At 44.9% G+C, this 11,570-nt stretch overlaps 3 protein-coding genes across 3 annotated transcripts in view; 1 reads left to right on the forward strand and 2 right to left on the reverse strand.

Annotated features, from left to right (window-relative positions):
• LOC104987700 (histone H3) overlaps positions 1–1,022 on the reverse strand; it is a 1,211-nt gene extending 189 nt beyond the window's left edge. Inside the window, exon 1 of the mRNA XM_010838744.1 lies at positions 538–1,022. Within this exon, the coding sequence (XP_010837046.1) occupies positions 541–951 (411 nt within the window). The 5' untranslated portion in view covers positions 952–1,022 and the 3' untranslated portion in view covers positions 538–540. The remainder of the gene's footprint in view (positions 1–537) is intronic.
• Positions 1,023–1,904: 882 nt separating this feature from the next.
• On the reverse strand, positions 1,905–2,476 carry LOC104987699 (histone H2A type 2-A). Its single transcript, XM_010838743.1, has one exon. It carries the CDS (start codon positions 2,406–2,408, stop codon positions 2,016–2,018), a length of 393 nt encoding a protein of 130 aa, XP_010837045.1. The 5' UTR covers positions 2,409–2,476; the 3' UTR covers positions 1,905–2,015.
• A 97-nt stretch (positions 2,477–2,573) lies between these two features.
• On the forward strand, positions 2,574–3,884 carry LOC104987698 (histone H2B type 1). The gene has a single exon (XM_010838742.1). It carries the CDS (start codon positions 2,762–2,764, stop codon positions 3,140–3,142), a length of 381 nt encoding a protein of 126 aa, XP_010837044.1. The 5' UTR covers positions 2,574–2,761; the 3' UTR covers positions 3,143–3,884.
• The last annotated feature ends 7,686 nt before the right edge of the window (positions 3,885–11,570 follow it).

The raw sequence follows: 11,570 nt of genomic DNA on the forward strand, positions 1-11,570 counted from the left end.
CCCAAAAGCCCTTTGACCCGCGAATCCCGAGCGTTCCCGTGACTCCGCCTTCTCTCAACCCACCTCCCCACACCACCAGTCGCCCCGCACTTAATCACAGCTCACCTTGCTCCCGGGACAATTACAATCGTGGGCCACAGTGGAGCACAAAGGCGCTGGAAAAGAGCCCCAACCTACAAGAAAACACAGGGCCAACTCTAAGCAGCCAAGGTGGACGTTCTAGGGCGCCCAAGGAAGCAGCGGCAACCCGCCAGGCCAGACAAGCACACTGACCCAACTCTTAAGTTACTGACATCTGGGAAGGCAGCAGCGAGCAAAGGTTTAGACTGGATAACTGGCCTTTAGCCTATGTCTGTTCGGAGTCCAGAGCTTTGCGCGCTCTAAGGTCCTCCCGTCTTGAGCGCGCCCTACCCTCCCGGAGTATGCGAAGGCCTGCCTAAAGAGCCTGGACAAGTGACACAGCTTCTTTCAAGTGTAGTCGTGGGTGGCTCTGAAAAGAGCCTTTGGATTTGATGGAACCTCGAGCACAGCGCACACTTCTTAAGCCCGCTCCCCGCGGATGCGGCGAGCCAGCTGGATGTCTTTGGGCATGATGGTCACGCGCTTGGCGTGGATGGCGCACAGGTTCGTGTCTTCAAACAGCCCCACCAGGTAGGCCTCGCTCGCCTCCTGCAGCGCCATCACGGCCGAGCTCTGGAAGCGCAGGTCCGTCTTGAAGTCCTGCGCGATCTCGCGCACCAGCCGCTGGAACGGCAGCTTGCGGATCAGCAGCTCGGTCGACTTCTGGTAGCGCCGGATCTCCCGCAGGGCCACGGTACCCGGCCGGTAGCGATGCGGCTTCTTGACGCCGCCCGTGGCCGGCGCGCTCTTGCGAGCCGCCTTGGTGGCCAGCTGCTTCCGCGGGGCCTTGCCACCGGTCGACTTGCGGGCAGTCTGCTTTGTACGAGCCATAGCGAACCAAGACGCGAACTTACGGGACCAGCGCCGCGCAGGAAGAGTAACCAGGGGTGCGACCGCTGCAGCAGTCTTTATAGGCAGTCTTTTCCCAGTTGGGCGGGACAATACTTGAAAGTCCCGCGCTGGCTATCCATTGGCTGGGACGTCGTTCTCTTTAGCGCCACTGACTGGCTTGGGCCGACTCCTCCCTACCCCGCCCCCTCCGCCCCACCGCCCATCGGCCTCCCTTTCTACTTTCCAGTTTGCCTAGTTTTTCCCTCTCCTCGGTTTTCATTTATTTCAGGGTGAGAGTCATATTTGAGAACAGCTGTGACAATGTTCCTTCTCAGTCCCTTAGAACACACTACTTACGATACCCTCTTGCTTTCTACGCTAACTCCCAAACTGAACCTCGACCTGTTTGCACCACCCCCGCCCCCAGCACCCTGAACGCAGTTACCTTTTCAGAGGTCTCCTAGTCTAGTTGGCTGGACGGATCTTGGTTTGTTTTCCTCCTTTCGGTGCTTTGAAGATCGGAAAGTTATCTCCCCCGCGGCAGGGCGCGAGATCCCGTTTCTAAAAGCCGAACCGGGGACCTCTATCTCCACCGCTAAGGCATCTTTATCCCTTTAAGATAGTAGACTTAAGTCAAAAACCCAGGTCCGCCAATTTCTTCACATCTGTCCGCTTCCCTAACACACTGGGGTGTCCGAGATGTATGCGTGTGTGAGGGAACATCCCGCTGATACTTAGACCTCCTCGAGTTGGGCAAAGGCCTGGGGAACAACTGGTGTTGAACCCTAGACATCCGACTCCCAAACATAAACCATCGCGGAGCACTTAGAACTGAAGCGACCGTGGCGCGCTCAAGTTTCCTACCTTCACCTGGCTTAAGTCCTAGGTTTTACGGTCCACCACAACCCAGGCTGGGCTCCCCGTTTACTACCGACAAGGTTGGAATCGAAAAGTTATTGTTAACAACTCTTTATTTGAAAGCGTGGGTGGCTCTGAAAAGAGCCTTTTGATTTTACAGATGCCCCTTCTACAGGAGAGCTGGGTAGGACTTGCGGAGACCGGCCTCACTTGCCCTTTGCCTTGTGGTGGCTCTCAGTCTTCTTCGGGAGCAACACGGCCTGGATATTGGGCAAAACGCCGCCCTGGGCGATGGTGACCTTGCCCAACAGCTTGTTCAGCTCCTCGTCGTTGCGGATGGCCAGCTGCAGGTGACGAGGGATGATGCGCGTCTTCTTGTTGTCTCGCGCCGCATTGCCCGCCAGCTCCAGGATTTCGGCGGTCAGGTACTCCAAGACCGCCGCCATGTAGACGGGCGCGCCGGCCCCCACCCGCTCAGCGTAGTTGCCTTTGCGCAGCAGGCGGTGCACCCGCCCCACCGGGAACTGCAAGCCTGCGCGAGACGAGCGCGACTTGGCCTTGGCGCGGGCCTTGCCGCCTTGCTTGCCACGACCAGACATGACAGCGACACCCACTAACAGTTGCTCCCGCCAAACGCCCGACAAACTCGCCCTCCACGGCCCCACTTCACCCTTTTATAGGCAGAACGGCGATTGCCTGTGAAGCACTTTGATTGGCTACAGCACATCTTCGGCCTCGTGACCAATAGGATAGCGCAGTCAGAATCCACTCATTTACATAACCTTGTCTCCCTCGCGAGAGAGCCACTGAAATCTCGCCAATCGCAACGGGGCGTGATCAGAACCTTAATTTGCCTACAGTCTCTATAAGTACCGAGTCGCTGCCGGTCCGCCCGCGTGCTCCCTGTTGCCGTCTGCGTTTTTGGTAATCTGTGCAGCTTGTGTTTGCGGTTATGCCCGAGCCGGCAAAATCCGCTCCCGCGCCCAAAAAGGGCTCCAAGAAAGCCGTCACCAAAGCCCAGAAAAAGGACGGCAAGAAGCGCAAGCGCAGCCGCAAGGAGAGCTATTCCGTCTACGTGTACAAGGTGTTGAAACAGGTGCACCCGGACACCGGCATCTCGTCCAAAGCCATGGGCATCATGAACTCATTTGTCAACGACATCTTCGAGCGCATCGCGGGCGAAGCGTCGCGCTTGGCGCATTACAACAAGCGCTCGACCATCACGTCCCGGGAGATCCAGACGGCCGTGCGACTTCTGCTGCCCGGCGAGCTGGCCAAGCACGCCGTGTCCGAGGGCACCAAGGCGGTCACCAAGTACACCAGCTCCAAGTGAGTCCTTGTCGGGACTCGGCGCTCGCTCGAGTTGCCTAGCTACTTGACGTTCTAAAGGTTCTTTTCAGAGCCACCCACCTTCTCAGTAGAAGCAGCTGTCATTTTGTTTTACACAGGTTTTCTGCTGCCCAGCTTTTTGTACTGGTTTTCACTCATTAAGTACAAATATCCTTATTCCTTTAGATACAATGAGGGAATAAGTATGATTATCTAGTTTTGTGGGAGAATATAACAGGGTATAGATGTGCTAAGTTTTCTCAAAGAACTGCTGTTGAAACTGGCTTTTTCGATGATGTTGCTTTTTATGAATTTCAGCATACAAGATTAAAAAGTTTCAATATCCATGGTGCGACTGTCTAGTGCTCCGAAGTGATATAACGATGTGGTACTGAATTTTTGTAGAACATGTTCTGTGTTGTGTACAAAACGGGATAATTTAGCTTACACTTGGTACTAACAAATTCCTTGAGTTTATACATCCTGCATTCACAAGCACATGGGTGCCCAGTTTATGTGTAGATTCCCCTGTTAGGGAAATTGAAGCTTGGATATGATACCCAAGAACTAACCGTTTTGCTGCCTTTGCTCTGCCTCATGGCAAATCACATAAAACGTGCCTAATTTTCAGTGATAGTGTTCTCCCCAGAGAATTACCACTCAAAAAAGCTTGCCGTATATAAAGAACTTGACCATACAATGGAAACAAATTATGCATATTTTCCAAAGCAGTAAAAAGTCTGAAATCTTAAAGGAGCAGAAAGTTATAATACAGTTGGGTGTGCAAAGGAGACTAGCTGCAGTTTCATTTTAATGTTTTGGGAACTGTTGGATTGCTTCCAGTAGAGATTAACCTTAATCACTTTGGTTGCTTTGTGGATCATAGATCCTAGGTAGTTCACAGTAGAAGCAAGGAAAGCAACTAGAAGGCTATTACAGTGTCACAGGTTAGAGAAGTGAGTCAAAATCTGGTCTAGAGACCAGCAGTATTAGCATTACCTGAAAATTCATTAAAAGTGGACTCTTCAGACACTAAGTTCAGTTCAGTCGCTCAGTCGTGTCCAACTCTTTGCGACCCCATGAATTGCAGCATGCCAGGCCTCCCTGTCCATCACCAACTCCCAGGGTTATGTAGGGCCATTATCTTGTTTTGCTCTGTCCTAATTCCCTCAGGTTGCACTGAGGAGACAGCTGCTGAGGCTGATGACTTTTTGGCCACAACATCCTTTGTTTAATGAAATGGCAGGTTACAGTCTTTGTCCACACTGTAAACACAGCAATGGAGATGAAGGCTATCACGTCAAAGTATTCTTATTTAAAAAATTATTTGTCTGCTAAGGGTCTTAGTTGCGGCATGCAGGATCTTATGTTGTGGCACTCAAACTCTTAGTTGAAAGTATTCTTGTAGACTTTCATTTCTTCTTATGTGTTTCCTTAAAGTATTCTTCAAGACTTGATTTCTTATGTTATGAAGTATAACTTAGTCAATAATATACATTATAGGGCTGTCAACTACTATATAGCATTTTTCTTCTGTTTTTCTAGTTGCATGCTGATTTTCATTAAGGAACTCACCTAATCCCTTATGTATGTAGTTCTCAAATTTGCTGTTAGGGAAATAAAATAGAAGTTGTCTTCTTCAAGCTTCAGAGGCAAAAGAGCAGAGCAGGCCTCTGATCTTGCTTCTACCTTGCCTGGACACTGCCCTGACTGGGAGTGACTGCCTGCTGTGACTGCAAGACTTGCAGCACCTTAGATAAGATGGGGAAAGAATTTTGAGATTTTTGAGCCCATGGAGGGGGCCTGGCCAATCAAGCCCCAGACTTAACAACATTCTAAGTTTTACAAGACAAAGTTCAGTTCAGTTAAATTGCTCAGCCGTGTCCGACTCTGTGAGCCCATGGATGGCAGCATGCCAACTCCTGGAGCTTGCTCAAATTCATGTCCATCCAACCATCTCATCCTCTGTCGTCCCCTTCTCCCATCTTCAACCTTTCCCAGCATCAGGGTATTTTCAAATGAGTCACTTCTTCACATCAGGTGGCCAAAGTATTGGAGTTTCAGCTTCAGCATCAGTCCTTCCAATGAACACTCAAGACTGATCTCCTTTAGGATGGACTGGTTGGATCTCCTTGCAGTCCAAGGGACTCTCAAGAGTCTTCTCCAACACCACAGTTCAAAAGCATCAGTTCTTCAGTGCTCAGCTTTCTTAATGGTCCAACTCTCACATCCATCATGACTACTGGAACAACCATAGCTTTGACTAGATGGACCTTTGTTGGCAAAGTAATGTCTCTGCTTTTGAATATGCAGTCTAGGTTTGTCATAGCTTTTCTTCCAAGGAGCAAGTGTCTTTTAATTTCATGGCTGAAGTCATCATCTGCAGTGATTTTGGAGCCCAAGAAAAGAAAGTCTGTCACTGTTTTCATCGTTTCCCCATCTATTTGCCATGAAGTGATGGGACTGGATGCTATGATCATTGTTTTTTGAGTGTTGAGTTTTAAACCAGCTTTTTCACTCTCTCCTCACTTTCATCAAGAGGCTCTTTAGTTCTTTTTTGCTTTCTGCCATAAGGGTGGTGTCATCTGGGTATCTGAGGTTATTGATATTTCTCCCAGCAATCTTTTTAATTAATTTTAATTGGAGGCTAATTACAATATTGTGGTTTTTGCCATACATTGACATGAATCAGCCACAGGTGTACATGTGTCCCCCTGTCCTGAACCCCCCTCCGAACTCCCTCTCCATCCCACCCCTCTGGGTTGGCCCAGTGAACCAGCTTTGAGTGCCCTGCTTCGTGCATCCAACTTGGACTGGTCATCTATTTCACATATGGTAGTAACATGTTTCAATGCTATTCTCTCAAATCATCCCACCCTCACCTCCCACAGAGTCCAAAAGTCTGTTCTTTACATTTGTGTCTCTTTTGCATATAGGGTTGTCATTACCATCTTTCTAAATTCCATATATATGCATTAATATACTGTATTGGTGTTTTTCTTTCTGACTTCATTCTGTATAATGGGCTCCAGTTTCATCCACCTCATTAGATCTGACTCAAATGCACTATTTTTTATAGCTGAGTAATATTCCATTGTGTGTATGTACCACAACTTTCTCAGCCATTTGTCTGTCTCCCGGCAATCTTGATTCCAGCTTGTGCTTCATCCAGCCTGGATGGATGGACCCATTCCAACCTGGACCCATTTCACATGATGGGTATATATAAGTATATATGGGTATATATACTTAGAGTATATATAAGTATATATATATATATATATACACACTCTGCATATAAGTTAAATAAGCAAACAAATAGCATTAACATGAAACCAGCCTTGCAATTTGGTCACAGATTGATGATGATATCTGTCCTGGGGTTATAAGTGGGAACCCCAAACTGCAATCTCACCCATGGAGTGGACGCACGGCCTGGGACCTTTCCCCAATTGGGACTCCAGATGTTCTGTGACACAGGACTTCCCAGTGCTAATTAAGTCTGGATGTTGGTCAAAACCCAATTTGGTGATGTATCCTCTGCTCTTTCTGTTTTTCTTTTCATTTAATGTTAGTATATTGAAAGTAAGCTAGATAATTCTCTAATATTTGTATTATTTACTTGTATATAACAAATGGCTTATTCTGTTAACAAATCCTTTGAACCTGAGACAAAAGTGAAAACTTTTGGCAAAAACAACGGCCCATTGTACCTGGAGGACTCTTAGAAATACTGATGTCTTGGTGCTATCCCCAGAAATTCTGATTTAAGTGATTTAGAATATAGCCATCCATTAGTTGGGAAGATCTCTTAGAGAAGGGAAAGGCTACCCACTCCAGTATTCTGGCCTGGAGAATTCCACGGACTGTATAGTCGCAAAGACTGGCACACGACTGAGCAACTTTCACTTCACTTAGGGCTTCCCTTGTGGCTCAGCTGGTAAAGAATCCACTAGCAATGCGAGAGACCTGGATTTGATCCCTGAGTTGGGATCTCTGGAGAAGGGAAAGGCCACCTACTCCAGTATTCTGGCCTAGAGAACTCCATGGACTATATAGTCCGTGGGGTCGCAAAAGTTTGATTGAGTGACTTTCACTTTCATCCGTTAGAATTTTTAAAAAGCTCCCCACGTGACTCCATTGAGCAGTCAGTTTTGAGAATCACTGCCACTGTGTCGGAGAAGGCAATGGCAACCCACTCCAGCACTCTTGCCTGGAAAATCCCATGGATGGAGGGGCCTGGTGGACTGCAGTCCATGGGGTCGCTAGGAGACTTGACTGAAGCGACTTAGCAGCAGCAGCAGCCACTGTGTGTTCCCCGAAAGAGAGAGATTATCTCAGTTCTTAACCTTGGCCTGATTGGTTTAAACGTAGTCCCAACCACTTTCCACATTGATTAGCTCAAAAAATTTAGACCAATTTGATTAGCACAAACATTTCGGCAGTTGGACTGAGTAGGGCAGGGGTTCCCCAACCCTTTTGGCACCAGAGACCAATTTTGTGGGAGACAAAAAATTTTTCCACCGACCAGTGGTGGAGGGGGGATGGTTTGGGGATGATTCAAGTGCATTACATTTATTTTGCACTATATTTCTAATCTAATGCCACCGCAGATAAGATAGCGGCCCAGAGGTACCCTGGAGTAGGGGAATGTAGATTGCTCTTATCTTTTGTTAAAGAAACTTCTTTGTTTTCAAGAGGCAGCAGCAAGATGGAGGGTCATGTGGGTATGAAGGCAAGAATAACTGTAGACAGCACTCAGGAGGGCAACTGCTGAGGGGGAGAATTGGAGAACTGAGCCATTCAGAGTTCGGCCACCCTCTGAGCCCTGCTGTACTTTTGGACATCCAGTGAAGCCAGTTTGTATGACATACTATTTAAACTAACTGGGATCTTGAACTATTTGAGAAACAGTAATAAATAGTTCCCCAGAATAAAAGGAAAGACAACACACCTTTTATCTTGGAAGGCCTCAAAGAGGCCAAATAAGGCAGATAAGGAAAAATAGAACTATATATTTATACTAAATGTCCAAGTTTTAAAACCAGTATTTGACCAGGCCAGGGATTAATACTACTGTTAAGAAGGAATTGTTAAGAAGGAATGTCTAGGAATTTTAAAAAATCTAAAATTTTATTTAAAATTAAATAATATAATTCTATTATTAAAATTTTTAGTTTACATTGGTTTCTTAGGACTGCCATAACAAAGCCCAACAAAACTGAGTGGCTTAAAACAACAGAAATGTTGTTTCTCAGAAATGTACTCAGTCATCATTCTGAAGTTTAAAGTCAACATGTTGGCAGGGCCCTGTCCCTCTTTGCCAGGATCCTTCCTTGTCTTCAGCTTCTGGTAGCCCCAGGTATCTTGTGGTTTACAACAGCGTAACCCCATTTGTCTCAGTTTTCTTCTTGTGCATTTCTACATTTCAAGGACATCAGTCATATTGGATTAGACCTTATGAATTAGACCCTAATGACCTTATTAACTGATTACATCTACAAAGATCCCATTTTCAAATTAGGCCACATTCTAAGGCACCAGGGAGTTAGACTTCAGCATATCTTTTATCGAGACACAGTTCAATGCATAACAACAGTCAACAGCTGGGGTAGGTAGAATAGGGCTCCCAAATACGTCCAAATTTTAGTGAAATACTAAGGCCAAAGTTAGATATGAGGGGGGAAAATATATCTAGACATGTTAAATTGATTCTAAAAGCTTCCAGGAAGGGTGCTCTGCTTAGTTGCTCAGTCATGTCTGACTCTTTGAGACCCCATGGACTATAGCCTGCCAGGCTCCTGTCCACGGGGATTCTCCAGGCAAGAACACCATTTCCTACACCAGGAAAGAAAGGGTAGAACCCTATAAACGAGCAAGAAGTGGGATTTTAAAATCTAACCCCTTTCTCTTTCCTGAACTCCAGATTCTCAAATTTCATATTCCCAACTTGGGAATTTGGTATTTCTTATTTGATATTTCCACTTGGATAGCAACCAAGAATCTCAACATTTTGCCTAAGATATTACTCTAGGCTTTCCCCCTCCAAATCTACTTGCCTCTTTTATCAGTAAGTTGCAGCTCTTTCCAAGTGCTCAGTCCAAGAACCTGCAATTAATCCTTGACTCCTCTCTTTCATTCATAACCTACGTACAATTCATCAATTTCATTTAAAATATATCTTGACTACTTCTCACTATCTCCATGGCTACCACCCATCTCTCTCCTGAGTGTTACTATAGCCTCTTTCATATTCTTCCTGCCTCTACTCTTGCTCTCCTATAGTCTATTTTTTAACATAGTATCCTGGGTGAGCTTTAGCATGAGTCAAATAATGTCATGGAACTCTCTCATGATGGAACTTTCCAAAGGCACTCCAACTTAACTTCAAATTAAAGACAAAATCTTTCCAATGGCCTAGGAGGCCCCTCAAAGGCACACACGATCTGACTTTCACCTACCTTTCTGATCCTATCTCCCTGCACATCTTTCCTTTGCTCACTGTTCTCCAGCCTCAGTGGCCTTGCTTATTCTTTGAACTTCTCAAACTTATACCTACCTCAAGGCCTTTGTTCTTAGAATACACTTCTCTAAGTTATCCTATGGCTCACTTTTTTTCATTCATGCCTCTGTTCAAATATTAACTGATCAGATCTGTCATCCACACTCAATATTCTGCTGTACAGATCACCTCCTAAATATACTATTATTCTTTTCCTTCTTTCGCTTATTCTCAGCATCCATCAACTAGAATGTAGTTTTATACAGACAGGGATTTTTTCTGTTTATTGCTATTTTATTGCTTTATCTCAGTATGAATTTTTTCCCTCTCCCATATTGTGAGAAGTGATATGCATAAAGGAAGCTAGACAAGGTGTCAGTTTTGCTTTCACACTTGTAAGTGTAATGCTGGTGCTAAAGGAACTATTGATTGATGGGTAATAAAGTTGCATTGAGTCTTGGATTTCTCCATCTTTCAGACCAGTTGTATTCTGCTTTCCTATTCATATTTTGAGTCCTCAGAACCAAATACTGACCATTATCTCACCCACTTGTAATTAGGTTATCTACCCAACATCCTGCATGCCTCTTAGAATATTTGTTTTATTTTTATCCTGTAAACTCAAACTTTCCCCTATCATCTTTCTGTCTTTCCTCCACATTACCGTGCTTTATCTGAACTTTTCAAGCTCCAAGCAACCTGCCTCACGTCTCAGGAGATCCAAGCAAGGCAGGTCAAAAGCAAGGAAATGTTTTCTGGGACCGAAGAAAGTATGGATTTAGTACAATAACTAGGAGACAAGTTACCTGTTTTTGATTGGGTGGGACAGATGAGAGGTAATGAAAATAATGCTGGAAGATAATATTTGGGATTCTATGTACATACATAAGAAAAAATGAATAAAAGGGTGCTTGTAGTGAGCTTAACTTTTTTTTTTCTAGGAAGTTTCACCTTTATACCTTGCAGTACTTTATCTTCTGTTCTCATTTTACCTTCTTTAAAATGTGTTTTTAAATCCTAGTAAAGGCAGAAAATGTTAAGTTCTATGCAATATTTGGTACTCTGTATTAATGAGGGAATAAATGAAACTAGTTTTTCATGTCGCTTTACAAACAGTTCTGGGAAAGGACAATTAGGAAAAAAGAAAGAAAATATCTAGGGTGGGAACTGCAAACTGAACAAGTTCTTCCCAAGCAATATGGGAATCTTGTAATTGATCTGTCAGTGGTTATCAAACATTTGAATTACTTGACTTGTTCCATAGACTGTTCATCCTTGCCCCACCCCCAACCCCCAACCCTCCACCGCCCACTGAGGCCTGGTGATTTGGATTCAATGGAAGTATGTAGGGTTTGAAGGGTAGATAGGTAAATTAAAGATCCAATGGCCTTTGAATTGTTTGTAGGAAACACTGCTTTTTAACCATCTAGTCTAAAAAAAGGTGAGGGCCTTTATTCTCTCATTTTTGGTGTCTCTGTTTTCAGAGGAGGGAATTGTTCCAGGGAAGGGGAAAGTATTTTTAAGGCTAAGTAGGTTTAACAACAACAAAAAAACTGCTGGATAAAGTCTCTGGAGCACATTTTATGATTGGCAGGCCCAGGTTCTTGAAATCCCTGACTATAAAGCCTCTTTCCTTCTTGCTTCTTTACTCAAATTATAAAATAGCAAAACTACAACTATAGGGAATTGTGTTGATATCAATATCTGGGGGGGGGGGGTTTACTATGGATAACAATGGCTTTTGTATAACCTTTTTCTAACAATGTTGCTTAATATCTAGAATTTGGGCAAAACATTGACTTCAGTGTAGGCACCTGAAAGGAATAGCAAAGTGAGACAAGAAGTATGTATAGATTAAAAATTACTTTAACTATGTGTGGATGAAAAATGTCAACTGCCATATCTGTAATCAAAGGATGTGGCCATCAAG

This window comes from Bison bison, unplaced genomic scaffold (genome assembly GCF_000754665.1).
Source record: "Bison bison bison isolate TAMUID 2011002044 unplaced genomic scaffold, Bison_UMD1.0 scf7180017864104, whole genome shotgun sequence".
Taxonomy (NCBI): Eukaryota; Metazoa; Chordata; class Mammalia; order Artiodactyla; family Bovidae; genus Bison; species Bison bison.